At 39.3% G+C, this 17,466-nt stretch overlaps 1 protein-coding gene across 1 annotated transcript in view; it reads right to left on the reverse strand.

Annotated features, from left to right (window-relative positions):
• LTBP2 (latent transforming growth factor beta binding protein 2) overlaps window positions 1–17,466 on the reverse strand; it is a 171,812-nt gene that overhangs the window by 26,733 nt on the left and 127,613 nt on the right. Inside the window, exons 14-20 of the mRNA XM_020793875.3 lie at window positions 14,699–14,738; window positions 11,966–12,064; window positions 10,459–10,584; window positions 9,502–9,630; window positions 8,689–8,808; window positions 5,521–5,646; window positions 3,073–3,198 (exon numbers count right to left, since the gene is read on the reverse strand). Of these exons, the coding sequence (XP_020649534.3) occupies window positions 3,073–3,198; window positions 5,521–5,646; window positions 8,689–8,808; window positions 9,502–9,630; window positions 10,459–10,584; window positions 11,966–12,064; window positions 14,699–14,738 (766 nt within the window). The remainder of the gene's footprint in view (window positions 1–3,072; window positions 3,199–5,520; window positions 5,647–8,688; window positions 8,809–9,501; window positions 9,631–10,458; window positions 10,585–11,965; window positions 12,065–14,698; window positions 14,739–17,466) is intronic.

Genomic DNA, 17,466 nt, shown 5'->3' on the forward strand with positions numbered 1-17,466 from the left:
TTCCAGGGAGTCTTTTCTTCTCATTAAGTGGCCAAAGTACTGGAGCCTCAGCTTCAGGATCTGTCCTTCCAGTGAGCACTCAGGGTTGATTTCCTTTAGAATTGATCGGTTTGTTCTCCTTGCAGTCCAGGGGATTCTCAAGAGCCTCCTCCAGCACCACAATTCAAAGGCATCAATTCTTCAGCGGTCTGCTTTCTTTATGGTCCAGCTCTCACTTCCATACATCACAACAGGAAAAACCATATCTTTGACTATTCGGACTTTTGTTGGCAAGGTGATGTCTTTGCTTTTTAAGATGCTGTCAAGATTTGTCATCGCTTTCCTCCCAAAAAGCAGGCGTCTTTTAATTTCGTGGCTGCTGTCTCCATCTGCAGTGATCATGGAGCCCAGGAAAATAGGAGCATCTGCAGTGATCATGGAGCCCATCTGCAGTGATCATGGAGCTGCACTGATTCAATAAGCCTACTCTAGTTGTGACTTACCATGATAAGCAACTGGATTTACTACGCTGTGTTGTAGCGAAGTACATTATGCACACAGTTTATGTGAAATAGATTTGCTTCATCTCCTCGGGACACAAATTTGAGCTCATTCTTTTATATCATACTTTTCAATGTCTTCTAGGATTCTGTGGAAGACAAATGTAGCAGTGCAAATAGGAATGCTGTGTATCCAAACTTTAGCTCACCCAAATATTTTCTATGCCTTCTGACTGTTTAGAGAACAAAATACGCCACGACATGCACACAGTTCATACAAACATGCAAAATGCTTTCTTTGAACAGTTCAGTTATTTTGATTTTATTGAAGCTATGCCCTTCAGATAAGCATGAACGGTAGACATAATTCTGTGGCCAGAATTTTATTGGTTCAGCCTGTTGATGGAATTTTTTTGTGGAAAAATTTAGCTATGAATTGCTACGAGAGCTCAATGTAGGCTGGTGTTTCCCAACCTTTTTGAGTTGTAACCCCCCTTTTATAATAGCCAAGTAACCTGTAACACCCTGCCACATGTGCATAAAAAGGCATTTTTCAAGGAGCAAAGAAAACACATTAAAATAGTTTTTTAAAAAAAGAATAGAATTCTAACCTAATATTTAGTGTGATACTTGCATCTGGGCAACCATATTCGAAATTTGAATCTGAATGTTTGTTAAAGCCACTTGCCCACCTCTTCCAGCAGTCCCTCAGTGGGCTCTGGGAAGTAGAGGTGGGTGTAAACTGGGTTTTACTGGGTGAGGGCGAGTTTTCCCTCAGGAAGGAACTGTCACCATTTCTGTCCTCCTTTCAAGTGGTGGCTCTGCCTCCTCAGCCATCCTTCCTAAGATCACAGTGGCAGGGCATGTAGTTAAGGCAAGGAGGGGGTGAAATAACTTCAGTGGCAGTGGCAGCAGCCTTTTCCTCCTCTCCGGCCTGTCACTGGCTCTTCCCCTCAACTCTCACTGTGGCTGGCTGGCTTACAGGGGTTGTGGCTGGGTCCTGCCTCCCACTCCTCCACATCCTGGTCCCCCACCCAAGCTAACCAGTCAGTCACCACAGCTGAGGAGCTTCCACCAATGCCATTGCTGGAGAAGGTGTTTGCACAGTCAGGGAGCGCTAGGCACAGAGAAGCCCTATAGGGGGGAGCTTGGTTGGAGGGGGAAGGAGCTTGGTTGTGTACAAGCAAGGGAGGCAGTGGGATGCATGCAGAAGGGAACTAGGAGGAGGGGTGCAAGTTGAGAGTGGCATGTCCCCCCCCCAAAAAAAACTTTGCAACCCTCTTGAGGATCATGATTCAAATGTCAGGAACCTGTGGTGTAGACATTTGCTGTTGCACATCAGCCGTGTGCCTTACAACATAACAGCAAATGCTTATGCTGACTTCTTAGTTTGCAGCAATTTACAACTGAAATTTATGCTGATGGAGTTACACCGGCATCATTTTTCAACTGGATTCCAACTTCTGTTTATTCATATAGAGGCCAGATTTTTATTCAATGCATTTCATATGTGCAAAAAAGAGATTTCCTTTAACCAGATTTTGTAGACTGCAAAATAGAAGAAAAGTTAGCAGAAGCAAACAGAACATTAGCAAAAGAATACGAGTTACTTTGATGTTCGTATAATAATTTGCTTATCTCCATCACTATTTCCTTCTCAAAACACACAAACAATCAAATGATCCCTGTGTTGTTTTTAACTGTGCAACCAGTGCTATTACTGCTCAGGTGGAAACATCTACTGTATTTATGGTCACATTTTCCATATTGATTTTACAAAACAAGCTTTTCAAAGAAGTTGACAAGAACAGAAAGCAATTAATCTTTATTATTTTTTTTTACTTCTTCTAAAGAAACAATATCAAATTGATTTCAACTGGCCTATTTTTCAGCCTCAAGTTTCAGCTGCATTTATTAGGACTTTGAGAAAGGAGTTTGGAAAACTAACTAAACAGCATTCTGAAACAAACTATTTGGGAAAATCAGGAAATGGCCATATGGATGTTTATTTGCTTTTCTTTAATATTTTGGATTTTTAAACATGCTATGTTGGTATATATATTTCCCTGGTATCCCAGCCTTATTATTCTCCCTTGCATTTAAAAAAAAATCAATAGCTCTCTCTCCCCCTCAGTCCTCTAATTTATGACTTTAAAAGACTAGGCAGGTTTGTCTGACTTAATCTCTCTGAATAATTAGGCACTCATTCCTTTTACTTCCCAATCCATTTTCCATTTCTCCTCTGAATTGGCCTAATTTCAGTTAATGTAACTTAGCTACAGAGCTGCAACCAATTCATTAATGAACATATTAATCTGTGTCAGATAGTCCCTACCCAGACAGCCTCTAATGTTTTATATCAGATAGGATGCCAGGTCTGAGGACTTGGTGAACCAAAGTGTATTTAGATGCTGATAGAGAATGGAGAGGCTCAAAGTGCAATGAGCCCCTCTCCCAAGTGATGAATCCTCCTATGAAAGGGGAGAATCAGTTCAGGTCATAGTATTGGTTTATCCCATTTTAATACCATATATTGATCTAATTAATTAACAGATGTTGTTCAATCAAGCAGAAGGAGCTCCATTATTTTTACCTTCACAAGTGAGTTTGTTGGATGAGAGTGTGTAGCCAGTGTCGCAAGCTTGGCAAATGAAGGAGCCCGGTGTATTAATACAGATTCCCTGAGGACAGGCCGTGGAGGAGACACATTCATCAACATCTGAAGAAAGAACACATTGTCTTTATCACTAACATGGGATAATTAACAAAAATGTGCCTGCCCACGAATGAGCTCAGACAGTTCTTTCCTGCACGCAGTGCCTTATCAACATGCTATTCCAAAACCCATCTGAAAAGGGTAGTTTTATTATTGTCTAAAACTCACTCCAGAAGCTTGCTTAAGCGTCTACACCTGATTTCCAGGATCTACCTTCTTAACAGTTCACCAAAGTTATATAGCAAAGTACCTGTAATATCAAACTTCAGGCTCCCGCCAATTCAGTGTCATTTTTGAAGGAAAACTATTGTTTTTTCTACTGGCTGTAGGGATTGAAAAGTAGGGAAAGGATTCCCAAACAATTAGTCTCTTGGTGAGAGCCCCATGACACAGTGGTTCAACTGCAGAACTACAGCCAGGCCTCTGCTCATGACCTGAGTTCAATCCCATTGGGTTCAGGTACCCAGCTCAAGGTTATCTCAGTCTTTCATCCTTCTGAGATTGGTAAAATTGCTTGGGGGAGGGGTGTTGTTTACATAATTATGTTGTAAACTGCTCAGAGAGTGCTTTAGCACTTTGGGGTGGTATATATAAGTTGAAACAACAAAAACAACATAAATGGAGGAAGCCAGTAAGAATGCGCAAATATATATATATATATATATATATATATATATAATGTCTTGCTAAACTAGACCAAAACCCATATAGTCGTGCATGATTCTAATAGTAATTGATGAGATGCCTCAGAAACAGCAAGATATGTATGCAGGTAATGACCATTTCCAGTTATCTGCCCATAACAAGACACCTATGCACAAAACAATTTGAAGGGCGAAAGAGACACACATGCTATATTCATGCTGTTTCTGCACATGGAAGGAAGTGTCATTTAGCTAAATTGTATAATGAAGAACATGAACTATTTTAAAGGAACAGCTCTGTTGGTTTGTTCCAAGAGAACTGTCAGGAAGTTTATTCTGTCACCAGCTGTTCTCTCCATGCTCAAAAGGAATTAAAGTATGCTTATCAGCTTTAAAGGTGATGACAAAGATGCATTTCAGGCTGTTGTGCTGACACTGTTCAGTTCCTGTAGGAGCTCATACCCTTCTCCCACATACAGGAGTTGCAGATCAAGAGTGGAGAAAGAGGGAGCCTGCAGCTGTACAGCAGAGGACTCACGGCACCATAGGAGGGAGAACCTGTCTTGCACCATGATGGTGCTCAGGAAGCCACAGTTCACTAGAAGGCAGTAAAACACTACTCTGGTAAATGTAATTCAGAGATCTCCCCCTCTCAATGTTTGAATGCTGGCACTTTGCACAGGTTTTTAACAATTAAATGAAGCAGTGAGGAGTTCTTAATTTTTGAATGCTGTATATCATTATTGTTACTGTTTTCATGTGTATTTTCATGTGTTTTTAAAGTGTGATTGACTGTTTTAAAACTGATTGTTTTAATACTTTTATTTTGTTAGTACAATGCCATTTTTTTAAAATTTATTATTATTATTTATATTTTGGCCAGAATCCTGTTGGAATTCACATGAAGTTTGTGTAACTTGCCATAACCTAACTGCAGCTAACTGACAAGCTTCTGGGGGTGCGTCTTGGTTTTGTGCCTGCTTGCATGCTCAACTGTGCCACTGAGAAGTATCCCAGCACCTTGCCTATCTGCTACGGTTAGCTGTGGCAAGTTGCACCAATGTTATGCAAACACCCATAGGATTCTGGCCACTGTGTTTTTAGTTGGATTGGTTTTTTTTTTAATAATTTGTGAGCTGCCTTGGGTTCCTTCACTGGGTGAAAGGTAGCATAAAATGAAATAAATAAATAAATAAATAAATAAATAAATAAATAAATAAATAAATAAATAAATAAATAAATAAATAAATAAAACGGCCACTTTTGACAATATAATTCTCACTGACTACACCTGAGGTCCTTAACTTTATAGTCCATGCACCTGACAAAGTGGGTTATAATCCACAAACAGTCATGCTGTAGTAAATTTGTTAAGACTTAAGTGTGCCACACAACTCTTCATTGTTCAAGAACATGAAGCATGTTTGGAATTGGGAAGAAAAATGCTGACCAAACATTATGAAACAAATACAACATGGCAAAACAGGCAGCTTTCATCACTGAAAAAGACTGGCATTCTGCACAATAAATCAGTCTTCAAGTTTATACCGTATGATATCCGGCTACAATTTTGATTTTTATGGCTACAATAATGTTGCAGTCTGCTGAGATTAGACTATGGTACCATACTTTTGTCCATAAGAAAGTTTCCCTGCTCATCACACCTGGCCACAGAGTATACCTTCACATATTCTTCCATCCACTGATGCAATATATCCAGTGCTGCAAGCCAAACAAGAGTAGGAGCCTTCAATATTGATGCAGCGTCCTCTAGGGCAGATATTATGCATTGCACACTCATCAATATCTGTGACAGACAAATTGTACAAACAAGGATCAGTGCTTCAATCTATGGATAATGAACCTTGGATTTCAACAGCAGATGACAAATCACTTTATCTGTATTGTGCTTCAGCAACTTATTGCCTTCTAGTTGTGCTGCACTACATTTATGTACTATTTTATTTATTTATTTATTTATAATATTTATACTTCACCTTTCTCCTGAAAAGGATCCAAGCAGTTTACAGTATTTTAAAGCAACAGACATTTTTAAAAGTTAAGAACAATAGGTTATTACACTATTAAAAATAATTGAACAAATATACTATTAAACTATCAGATGAAAACAGTTCTAAAAACACATTTAAAACAACAACATGTAAGAATCCCCTCCTAGGCAAGTCCGTCACCAAGAGAAAACCTGCCAGAAGAAAAGGGTCTTTTCCTGCTTGTGGAAGGACAACAAATATTGGGTCAGCCTGGCCTCGCATTGGAGGAAGTTCCAGAGTCTGGGAGCAGTAACAGAGAAAGCTCTCTCCTGTGTCTCCACCAAACACGGGACTGAGAGAAAGGACTCCCCTGATGATCTTAAAACCCAGGCAAGCTCATAAAGGGAGGTGTGATCTTTGAGACAGCTTGGGCCCAAGCCATTTAGTGCTTTAAGCATCAAAATCAGCACTCTAATGATTCTGCCCATGAGGTGTGCTGACTAGATCTTACATAAATTATAGCCGAAAACATGTAGAGCTTACCATGTTGCATATGCTGGGTCACAGTACTCAGAAAATAATGCCAAAGGAGCAAAGACCCAACACTAATTATACTCATGCTACAATTGTAATTGAAACGAGTGAGGGTCAAATTAACAAGATTTATTAAAACCTTGCTCTTCTTGAAGCATTGTCTGTGGTTGCAAGACACAGAGGCAGAGAGACAAGGAGGAACACCAATGGTAGCAATTCCCATCATATATCAAAGGATCTGTGCAGCTAAACTAGATCCCCTGTCATTCAGGGTCTTCACCTATACAAGGTTCTCTCACTGGTCCATTATTATCTGCACCGTGGTTAAATTTAATAGCATCCTAGTGCGTAAAAGCAGGAGTTGGAACTGCCCACTTGTTTATGTGTCCAGATTCCAAAGTCAGCAGAGGCCTTCATATTTGCTCAGGCTGAGAGATAGGGTGTCCAATCTATTCCTCTCAGACCTCTGCAGCCACTTTCACTTCATCTTAATTGGAATCTGACAAAAGGAGGGACTGTGAGACCTTGGAGTGATATAAACAGGTTTGGAGACATGAAGAGACTGCTATGTCTAAGAGACAACTAATTGTCTCTTATCATAGTAGGCTCTCCTGGGAAGCTGATCCAAACCTAGAAACAGCACCATCCTCAGCACAGTGTGCGACAGCTGTCCAGCTTGCAAACATCTACAAGCGAATCAAAGGGGAGGAAAAACACAAAGAGAACAGCTGGAAAGAGAGTACATGCCAAGACTTAACACGAGTGCGAGAGTGGAAAGCTTAGCAAAGAGCTTCTTAGAAAGGAAGGGAGGAACCATAATGCACTGAGATACCAACATACATTTTGCTGGCCAAAAGTCTCAGGTTCAATCCAGGGTATATCCAGTTAAAATAATCAGGTAGCAAGTAATGAAAAGACCTGTGCTAGAGAATCAATGCAAAGGAAGGTGGCCTAGACAATATGGGGCAAGCTCAGCCATATGACCTACTATCAGATAGCATGCTCTATGTTCTAACCCATCGCCTCTTAGCCCTACCTCCTTGTCTGAGTTGGCAAAAATCAAGTGCTCTGACATGAAAACAATAATACCCATTTTTCATACACAACCATTGTCAAAGCAACAGCAATTTGGTGTGTATAAACTGCTTCACATATTCTAAATAGTATGATTTTTACTATTAAATCTCTACATCTTTTTATAACCCTAAACTAGGAGTATCCAGTTCTTCAATGTTTTCTGTAGGGTCAGTGCTAAAGAAACACTTCTAATGTCCTTCCCACTTTGCACATGTAACACTTAAATTTTCAGGGAATGTGAAAATAATTGAGTCTCAATGTTGTTGCATTTTTCCAAAATCCCACCTATATTTTCTCCCCTCTCTCCTATCAGTTTATCAACTGTATGGAATGTTGTATATATTTAACTATATTTTACTAGTGTGGGCACTTATTTATACATTCTACTTAACTTTTGCATCTTTCCCATTGACCACTGCAAGATTTTGCTCATTTTTCTATTGTGCACATGCATTTTAAAATGTGTTTTCTGAGAAACACTCTATAAGCTTCACAAATTGCAGTTCTCAAGATGAAAGAGCACCGCTTCTTGCAACCAGTCTTGAGAGGTGCAGAAAAATCTAGTTTCACTGAAACATTCAAATGCAACAAAATTCTTTTCCATCCATGACACCAGCTGGTAATTCACTTTAGTTACCAATCCATGTTTTAGAAGAAGAGAAGCGGCAACATGAAAAGAATAATCATTTTCCATTTCCTTTCTTCCCCATAAGAGGGCAGCATCCACCCATTACATATTACATTTTTGTATTTAGTTTGCTTACAACCAAGGAGAGATGAAAACTTTAAGTGACAAGGGGTACAGGGCAGGATAAAGCATCCTTCTAAATTAATTCAAGATTCTGTTAGTAGTAATATTTACTACTGACTTATTTATCCAGAATGCAGGTGTATTATGTTAATTTTTAAGAAGTAAAATTTTAAAAAACACATTGACTGATAATTTGTACATACTGAAAATTGAGTTTGTTGTACTCTACATCTCCAACTCCAAATTACTAGAATATTGGCCCTCAAGCAAAACCAGCTCTGCTTATAAACGAACATTCTGCTCTCTTTCAGTTAGTATTTTATTCTCAGTACCTGAACACCCAAGGGTTAGGCCTCAGGAACACATACACAACAATATACAAGGGCTTTCAAAGGCGTTTTAATGCATGACTTGGCAAAACCAACCCAAGTTACTTACTATGGAAAGGGAGCTCTTCAACCAATCCATTTCAGAAACCATTTTTTTGAAAACTCACCTTCACACTGTCCCCTGTGATCAAGGATGTAGCCTGTTTTGCACTCGCAGTGATAGGAGCCAGGTGTGTTGACACATTTCCCTCCATGGCACATATTTGGCTGGTCACACTCATTTAGATCTGTTAATACACAGAGATGTGTACCTTTAGCAAAGAGGCTGAATCCAAAGCACTAAAACAAACTTTAAGTCAAATGGCTAGGTAGCAGGGACTCTATAATTATTACCTCCAACATTAACCATATATCACATCCCACTCTAGCCTATTTAATAGCCAAACATAAGTTATGGCTTCATGAAGATGATGATCTCAATGGTAAAGCTTTTTCCCCCCAGAAATTAAAGGGCCCCTACTTCTGTCCCATGGCATGTCTGACTCACATACAATCAGTTGCAAGCCATGTGATCCTTGAGACAGTAATAACTATAGAGTAACTGCTTGTGCCCAAGGGTTGACATGGCTCACATGCAATGAGACTGGTTCTTCATAGGTCAGATAAGTGAGGGAAAGTTATCCAGCATAACAATAAAAACAATAAAGAACAAGGACAATGTAATGTGGATTCTGAGAAACTGACTCCCAGAGCACTTGGTTTCTTGTCCATTGAAAGGGGAGAAATTGGCTATTGGATGAATTTCTAGGCTAAGGTAGAAGAAAAATCAAGCTAGATGGGAAAATATAAAAACATTTTCTCTCCCCTTCTCCCCTTGGAAAGGTATTTATGCAGGTGGGAAACAATGTTGTTAGGCCACTTGCTTTATCTTCTAGAGATGAACACTGGAAGCTGGTGAGTGCCGAACAAGCATTACTTACCCTGACATGTTTGTATATTAGGTGAAGTGAAAAGGGTATAGCCGGAGAAACAACGACAGGAGTAGGAGCCTTCACTGTTGATGCATTGGCCCTTTCCATCACAGGGATTTCTCTCACATTCATCAACATCTGGAGCAAGAGAAAAGAGTTGTGCTCAGCTGACAATGGTCTTTATCATTAACTCCTCTTGACATTGCCGACTACAATCCCATCATATCTGATAAATGCTGATAATGATATGGATTCCAACAATACATGAAGGAGCACATATTCCCCATCACAGATCTGTAAATATCTCAAAGACTTTGAAATATTGGACTAGAACTTTAGAGTGGGATGGGAGAGCAAGAGGGAACACAAGAGATCTACAGGTATGAAGGTGTCCACTCTGAAGCCTTTGAGATCTATTGCAAGTTAGAGTTGATAATACCAGTTTAGGGTCTAACTCACTATAAAATATTTTCCTTCACTCCTATCCTTTGTATTCTGAATTAGTCCTTCTGATGTTTATTTATATTCCTTTATTGTAATCTGTAACCAGCCTTCACCCCACCCCACTCTGTCACCATGGAACTCAAGGCAGCTAACATTAAAATCACAAACAAAGTAGGTACAGTTAAAATATAAAACAAATGAACTTGAAAATGGCATTTAAATGGAATTTGAATGCCACAATAATGGAGGTAAAAATAGGACACACCAGGATTAAAAGCCCCTTCCACAGCAAGCCAATTTAACTGCCAAAGGCTTACTTGCACAAAAAGGCTTATTTAATGGAATGTACTGCCATTGTTGTGAGCTGCCTTGGATCCCTCTATGGGGAGAAAGGCAGCATATAAATTAATTAATGAATGAATTAAATATAAATAAATACCTGCTGATGGAAGGACAAAAAGAGAGAGGTTATCTCCCTCCACATGCACCCATATTCCCCAACAAAACAAACTACTGAAATACCAGTACAATAGGTGCCACTGGGATGCTGTTGATAACCAGGGTAACACAGGCAGGTATATCCTCCTGGCATGTTGACACAGGTGCCTGGACCGCAGATGCTGGGTGAAGAGGAACATGCACTTGTCTCTGAGAATGAAGACAAAAGACTTTGTCAGCAGACAAGTTCACCGTACACACGGTTCCCTTGTTTTAGAGTACATTAATTGTCCCAGAAGCTGGAGAGCCTTAAGACACATGATCTCATTAAACAGAACATGGGCTTGTCAGTCTACAAACCAATTCTACTAGTCATTTCCATTCTGAATGGTCAAAAGCACTGGGAAAGTTGGAATCAACCCAGCCACACTCAAAGATACCCACACCTCTCCACAAGCTTAGACAATCCAGTCATCATCCAACCAAGCCAACGGCTATTGTGGCAGCTCTTGGATGAGGTTCTTTCCAAGGAGGTTTTATTCTAGGGGCAGGAGTGGCAGTTCTCCCAGACACTGAGGCAATCCTACAACAACACAGCTGCCATTATCTAAGCAGTAAACACATTCTCCTGAGATCATCCAACTTCCCACTCCATCAGAAAATCCCCGTGACTCAATGCTGTGACTTGGATCAACTCACAAGAGACACTTCTTCTGCTCTGCCTAACCCATAGCCTAAATCTTCTGATCTCACCTCTTCATTGTCATAAAAGGGTCTGCATGTTCCCTTCTGCATTTCGTAGCAGAAGTCTGTTTGTTGTTATATGCTTGGCAGACACTTTCCCTGTAGACTGTGTGCAGTGTGGAAATGAGTATGTGATAAAATCATGCTTGTCTGAGCCAATTAGGGAGCCTACTCACTTACGTCAATAGGGTCGAATAAAAGTTCACTGTAGCTTTCCACATTTAAAGCATACTAAACAAAACATAATACTGTACGATTGTTCATTACCATGTCAACAAATAGTTTAGAAAGCAAACTTTTTGAGAATAAGTGTAACCAGTTAGCTGTGTACCAAGAAGTTTCTGATTCAAATCCCATGGGCCATGAACTCATTAGACACCCTTGCGGAAGCCCCAATCTGCAGTAAATGCAGAAAAATGCAGGGTGTGCAAGCATCTCATCTCATCAAAAGTGCAGAACTGGAAGGAACCCTATGGATCATCGAGTCCAGCCCCTCGTCAATAGCTAGGAAATGTACGTAAAATGTTCTAGACACTGGAAAGAGCACTATATGCTAAGTTTTAAAAGTACATTAATGTTCATGTGAGATTCCACTGGAATTAGAGGTGCAAGAAATGCTAAAATCAATTAAAGCATAATTTGTGAAAATAGGTTAAAGGAAATGGGTTTACCAATCATTTTGGTCCTTAAGCTTCATTCTGCTTTGTTTCCCTTGTGTCGTCTGAACCTCTGCATTTACTTGCTACACAATGTAATGTGGATTCTGAGAAACTGACTTAGCAGGGGCCTTGGCTGGCATAGCTGTAACTGCTGGTCACCTGACCCTAATAAATAAATACATACATACCTGTAAGTACAGTTGCCATGTCTGTTGGTGCAGCATCTTCCCCAAAAGCTTCTGGAAATGGTTGGGCAGGAAAATGGGGAGAAATCTTGACTACATCAACTGCACAGGGTATAAGAGAAACATACCACAGCTATAAGCAGTATCAATATGAAGAACAGAAATAAACTGGATTCTACAATCCTAGAAAAGACCTTGATGTTGGGAAAGTGTGAGGGCAAGAGGAGAAGGGGATGACAGAGGAAGAGACGGTTGGACAGTGTCACCGAAGCTACCAACATGAATTTGACACAACTCCGGGAGGCCGTGGAACATAGGAGGGCCTGGAGTGCTCTGGTCCATGGGGTCACGAAGAGTGGGACACGATTAAACAACTAGAGGATGACGACAATCCTATGCACTAGGTTCAGTAAATAATAGGGTCATCTAGCCCAATGCCCTACCAGTACAGGAAACCCACCACCACTACAGCAGCAGCATGCAGAAAATACATAAATGTTACAAATAGACCCACTGGGAATCGGCTTTTGAGGATCCCAAAGGGCAGCCTTTAAATTGGATCAAAATTCTTCCATCAATATCAGTTTTCTTTTTATTTGGTTGATTTGATGTGGTGAAGAACAGAAGCATACTAGCCCATTTAGCTGACACACACTAGGCTCATACCATTTTTCTGTTATATATCATCAATGAAAACAAGATTAAAATGTAGATAAAAATTATATAATTGTTACAAACACACAGAAATCCAGCATGCAATGAAAAAAGCATCTAATTAGAAAATTTTCTATGGTATATGCATTATATTAAATATTAATTCAAAATATATAGTTTAATAATCAGTCCAGCATGACTTGTTTTTGAGGAAACCTGTTTGTCTTTTAGTGATGACAGTAATGCTTTCTAAGTAATAAAAAACTGTCTAATGATCTGTTCTAGTATTTTTCTGGGAATTGATGTCAGGCTGACTGGGCAATAATGTGGGTCTTCTTTTTTCCCTTTTTGAAGATAGGGACAACATTTGCCCTCCTCCAGTCTGTGAGGACTTCTCCTGTTGTCCAGGAATTCTCAAATATTATTGCCAATGGTTTGGAAATTACCTCTGCCAATTCTTTTAAAATCCTTGGATGTAATTTGTCTGGCCCTGGAGACCTGAATTCATTTAGAGTAGCCAGGTATTCCTGTAATACTTCTCTACCTATTATGTGCTGCATTTCCCCCACTACATCACCTGCTCTTTGGCCCTTAGGTTCAGCATTATTTTCCTTTTGGAGAAAACTGAGTCAGAGAAGGTGTTGAGAAGTCCAGCCTTTTCCCTGTCCTCAGTTAGTAGTTGGCCATCTTCTCCACGTAGCGACCCTATCATTTCCTTGTTTTTCCTTTTGCTGCAGGCATAATTTAAAAAGCCCTTTTAATCTGTCTGGCAAGCCAGAGTTCATTCTGCACGTTTGCTTTTCTTACCTTCCCCCTACATATACCGGATATTTGCTTGTAGTCTTCTTTGGCATTTTCCCCATTTTCCCATTTCTTGTACTGTACATTTTTTTAACAATTAGTTCAGTTGAAAGTTCTTTAGTCAACCATTCTGGTTTCTTTAGCCATTTCCCGTTTTCCCTTCTATTGAAACAGTTTTAGAATGTGCCTTTAGTATTACCCTTTTAAGAAATTCCCATTGTATTCATATATCTCATAATATTTATTAGAAATGTTACTGTATGTCCACAGATGAAAAATATTTATGTGTAATTATTTTAACAATCCATGGCCCCAATCTTTACTGCCCTTCTGCAAGCAGGCGAAGACCTTTCTCTTCAAGCATGCTTTCCCTCCGTTACTGGCTTGCCTGAGAGTGATTTTTAAATGGAATGTTGTACCTTACTGCTTTCAATGTGTTCTGATGTTGCTTTTCTTTACTATTTTTTAGTATGGTATTTATTTAATCCTTTTTAGTATTTGTATACTCACTGTTATTAGCTGTATTTTAATTATGTAAGCCGCCTTGGGTCTCTTTAAGGAGAAAGGCAGAGTAAAAATATTTTAAATAAATAAAATAAATAAATAAAACAAACTTTTAAATATAATACCAGTCAGAGATGATGCCAAGCCCGTTGCTTACACTTTTCCTAACTACATGCACATATACTTAGGAGCCAATAATTTCATGCACATATACTTAGGAGCCAATACTAATGAACTCAATTGGACCTGCTTCTAAGAAAATACAGACTGGACTGTGCTGTGATTTTTAAAAAGTGAAAGCTTCCAAGAAAGGTTCAAGTTGGGTGCATCAAATAATCTCATTTTGCAGAACATGTTATGAAAGTTACAATATTAGTATGCCCCCCAAAACCATCCAAATGATTCAATCTTTTTGCCCTGCTGCTCTATCCAGCAAGAAGTATTCAGTAAACCACAGATTTTATTCTGAAATTCCTACTGGAAAAATATTTCCCTTTTCCCAAGCTCCAAATTATCGGCTTGGCCTGATAGGAACCCTGATCTTCTTTTCTTTCTTTGTCTTTTTTCACTTTCATTTCTAGCCGCCTAGAGTGGTCTATTGATCAGATAGGCGGCATATAAATAAAATAAAATAAAATAAAATAAAATAAAATAAAATAAAATAAAATAAAATAAATAAATAAATAAATAAATAAATAAATAAATAAATAAATAAATAAATAAATAAATAAATAAATAAATAAATAAATAAATAAATAATGCTGCTTTGGAATTTACCTGGACTGATGTCTGTTTCTTGGATAATATCATCTGCATCCTGTGAAAAGAAATAGAAATGTTTTGATTGGCTGTTCATAAACTAAAGTTCCCATTCCCAGGGAGAAACATTTACAGTATTTATTTATTTTATAAATTCTCAAATACAAAAGTTTTCCTCTTCAGTAATTTCCTCCATGATCACTGTGGATGGTGACAGCAGCAACGAAATTAAAAGATGCCTGCTTCTTGAGAGGAAAGCAATGACAAACCTAGACAGCATCTTGAAAAGCGGAGACACCACCTTGCCGACAAAGGTCCGCATAGTAAAAGCTATGGTTTTTCCAGTAGCGATGTATGGAAGTGAGAGCTGGACCATAAAGAAGGCTGACAGTCGAAGAATTGATGCTTTTGAATTGTGGTGCTGGACGAGACTCTTGAGAGTCCCCTGGACTGCAAAGAGAACAAACCTATCCATTCTAAAGGAAATCAACCCCGAGTGCTCACTGGAAGGACAGATCCTGAAGCTGAGGCGCCAATACTTTGGCCATCTCATGAGAAGACTCCTTGGAAAAGACCCTGATGTTGGAAAAGTATGAGGGCAAAAGGATAAGGAGAAGACATAGGACGAGATGTTTGAACAGTGTCATCAAGGCTACCAACATGAATTTGACCCAACTCCGGGAGGCAGTGAAAGACAGGAGGGCCTGGCGTACTCTGGTCCATGGGGTCACAAAGAGTTGGATATGACTTAATGACTAAACAACAAATTTCCTGTTAAACACACCACTGGGCTGGGGAACAAGCAACCCACAGCCAAAGCTTGGAAAAGTTGTTTCTCCAGACTACAACCAACAGAGTCCCCACCGCCATCACCACCAATATGCCCAGTGGTCATGCTGTCTTGAGAATTCTGGGAATTATCAATCCCAATACAGTAAATTTTCCAAGAGAACAAGAGAGAACGCTGTGCTATTCTACAAGCTCCATCTGTTTGGGGGTCTGGCTCTGCCAACAATCCAATGGTGACAGCTTCTAAAGGACTCCAGCCGGTTAACAATCTTTTAAATGAAGAAAGTTCTTCTCCTCATATCACTGTATCAATAGGGAAGGCTTTATTGCTGAACACTAATTCTACTGTCAAACAGCTCTTACTGCCAAGGATGTCGACCTGCTCAAACTCTGTAGACCCATTTTGCGTTCATTGATTCTTTCATATTTACGTCACCTTTCCCCCATAGATAAAATTTTAAAAGAATTAAAAAACAATATCTAAATAAAAAACAATTAAACACTCATTAAGATTAAAACAATCAAGTATAAAAACAATTTTAAAACATTTAAAATTCGTACGTTAATAACCAGCCTTCCTGAGATAACTCACTGTTTAAAGGCCTGCCTGAAGAGGAATTACTTAATGAATTACTTAACGGTGAAGACCAGTTGCAGGGGCGGGGGGGCGGGGAGGGGAGGAGGATATCTAAAAATGATTCAGGAGGAAAGCAGAGTTTGGCAAAGGTCAATCCCAGTTGCTCTGCTAGTGGCCATGTTTGCTGCAAATTCTGAAATGTAGCCCCTCCCCACTCCCACCAGTGACTTCTCTATGCTATGGAATAAAGATTACTGATTTTTGCCACTGCAGCTGCAGTGTTTTGCTTTTATCTTGTCCCATACAGAAGAATCCTTTGGGCAAAATTGTTTTGAAGAAATAAGAATAACGTAGAATGTGACTTTTCATAATCTTCCAGAAATCCTTTGTGTGGGTCCTTCCAGAGAATGTTTGCTTTTGGCAATGCAAAAGAATGCTGCATTCATTAGTCATGCAGTTATATAAAGGGCTTTGAGGAATTAAGCTCATTCACTCAGTAAACACCTGCACTTGCACTTCCTTGGCTACAAAACAGCCAACATTCCTCTAATATTGCCGTTGACAGAGACTTCCAAATTAAGCCAGTAATTATACTTTTGATGGCAGAAGAGTTTAATAACAAAGCAACAAGGCCAAAATCCAATTGGTTAATTACACCGGTGTGAATTCAACAGTGTAAATTACAGCAGCCAATTGCAACTAGTTAACAAGTTCTTGCTTGTACTCTTCATTATATATCAACTTACATAAATGGCAAACAACAATGGATATAAGGAAGAAATCATTAACTTTTGTTGCTATTATGTGCTGTCAGGTTGCCTCCAGCTTATGGCAACCCTATGAATGAGTGACCTCCAAAATGTCCTGTCCTCAACAGCTCTTGTAGACTCAAGTCTGTGGCTTCCTTTAGGGAGTCAATCGTATCTCAGATTTTGCAGCATTACTGTCTTTTCCAGGGAATCATGCCTTCTCATAATGTGCTCAAAGTAGGTCAGCCTCAGTTTCAACATTTTTGCTCCCAGAGATAGTTCAGGCTTGATTTGCTCTAGAATCCACTTGTTTGTCCTTCCGGCAGTTCAGGGTATTCACAAGTCATTTATTTTATTTATTTATTTAACTTATAAGCCACCCACACTACCCAAAGGTCTCTGGGCAGCTTACAACAATTAAAATACAATGAAAAAAAGATAAAACAATTAAAATACAATTAAAATATATGCTCTAAAAATTGCCATCAGGACCCACAATTGGTATTATTTCAATTAAAAGTCAGCATATTGCTGACTCCTCAGCCCAAACCTCCTGATGACCTCTCCCAGAAGTTCCATGTAGATGTTAAACAGTATGGGGGACAGTATCAAACCCTGAGGAACTCCATGATATAAATGGCATGGGGCAGAGCAACTGTCCCCCAGCACCA

This window comes from Pogona vitticeps, chromosome 1 (assembly GCF_051106095.1).
Source record: "Pogona vitticeps strain Pit_001003342236 chromosome 1, PviZW2.1, whole genome shotgun sequence".
In the NCBI taxonomy this organism is placed as follows: Eukaryota; Metazoa; Chordata; class Lepidosauria; order Squamata; family Agamidae; genus Pogona; species Pogona vitticeps.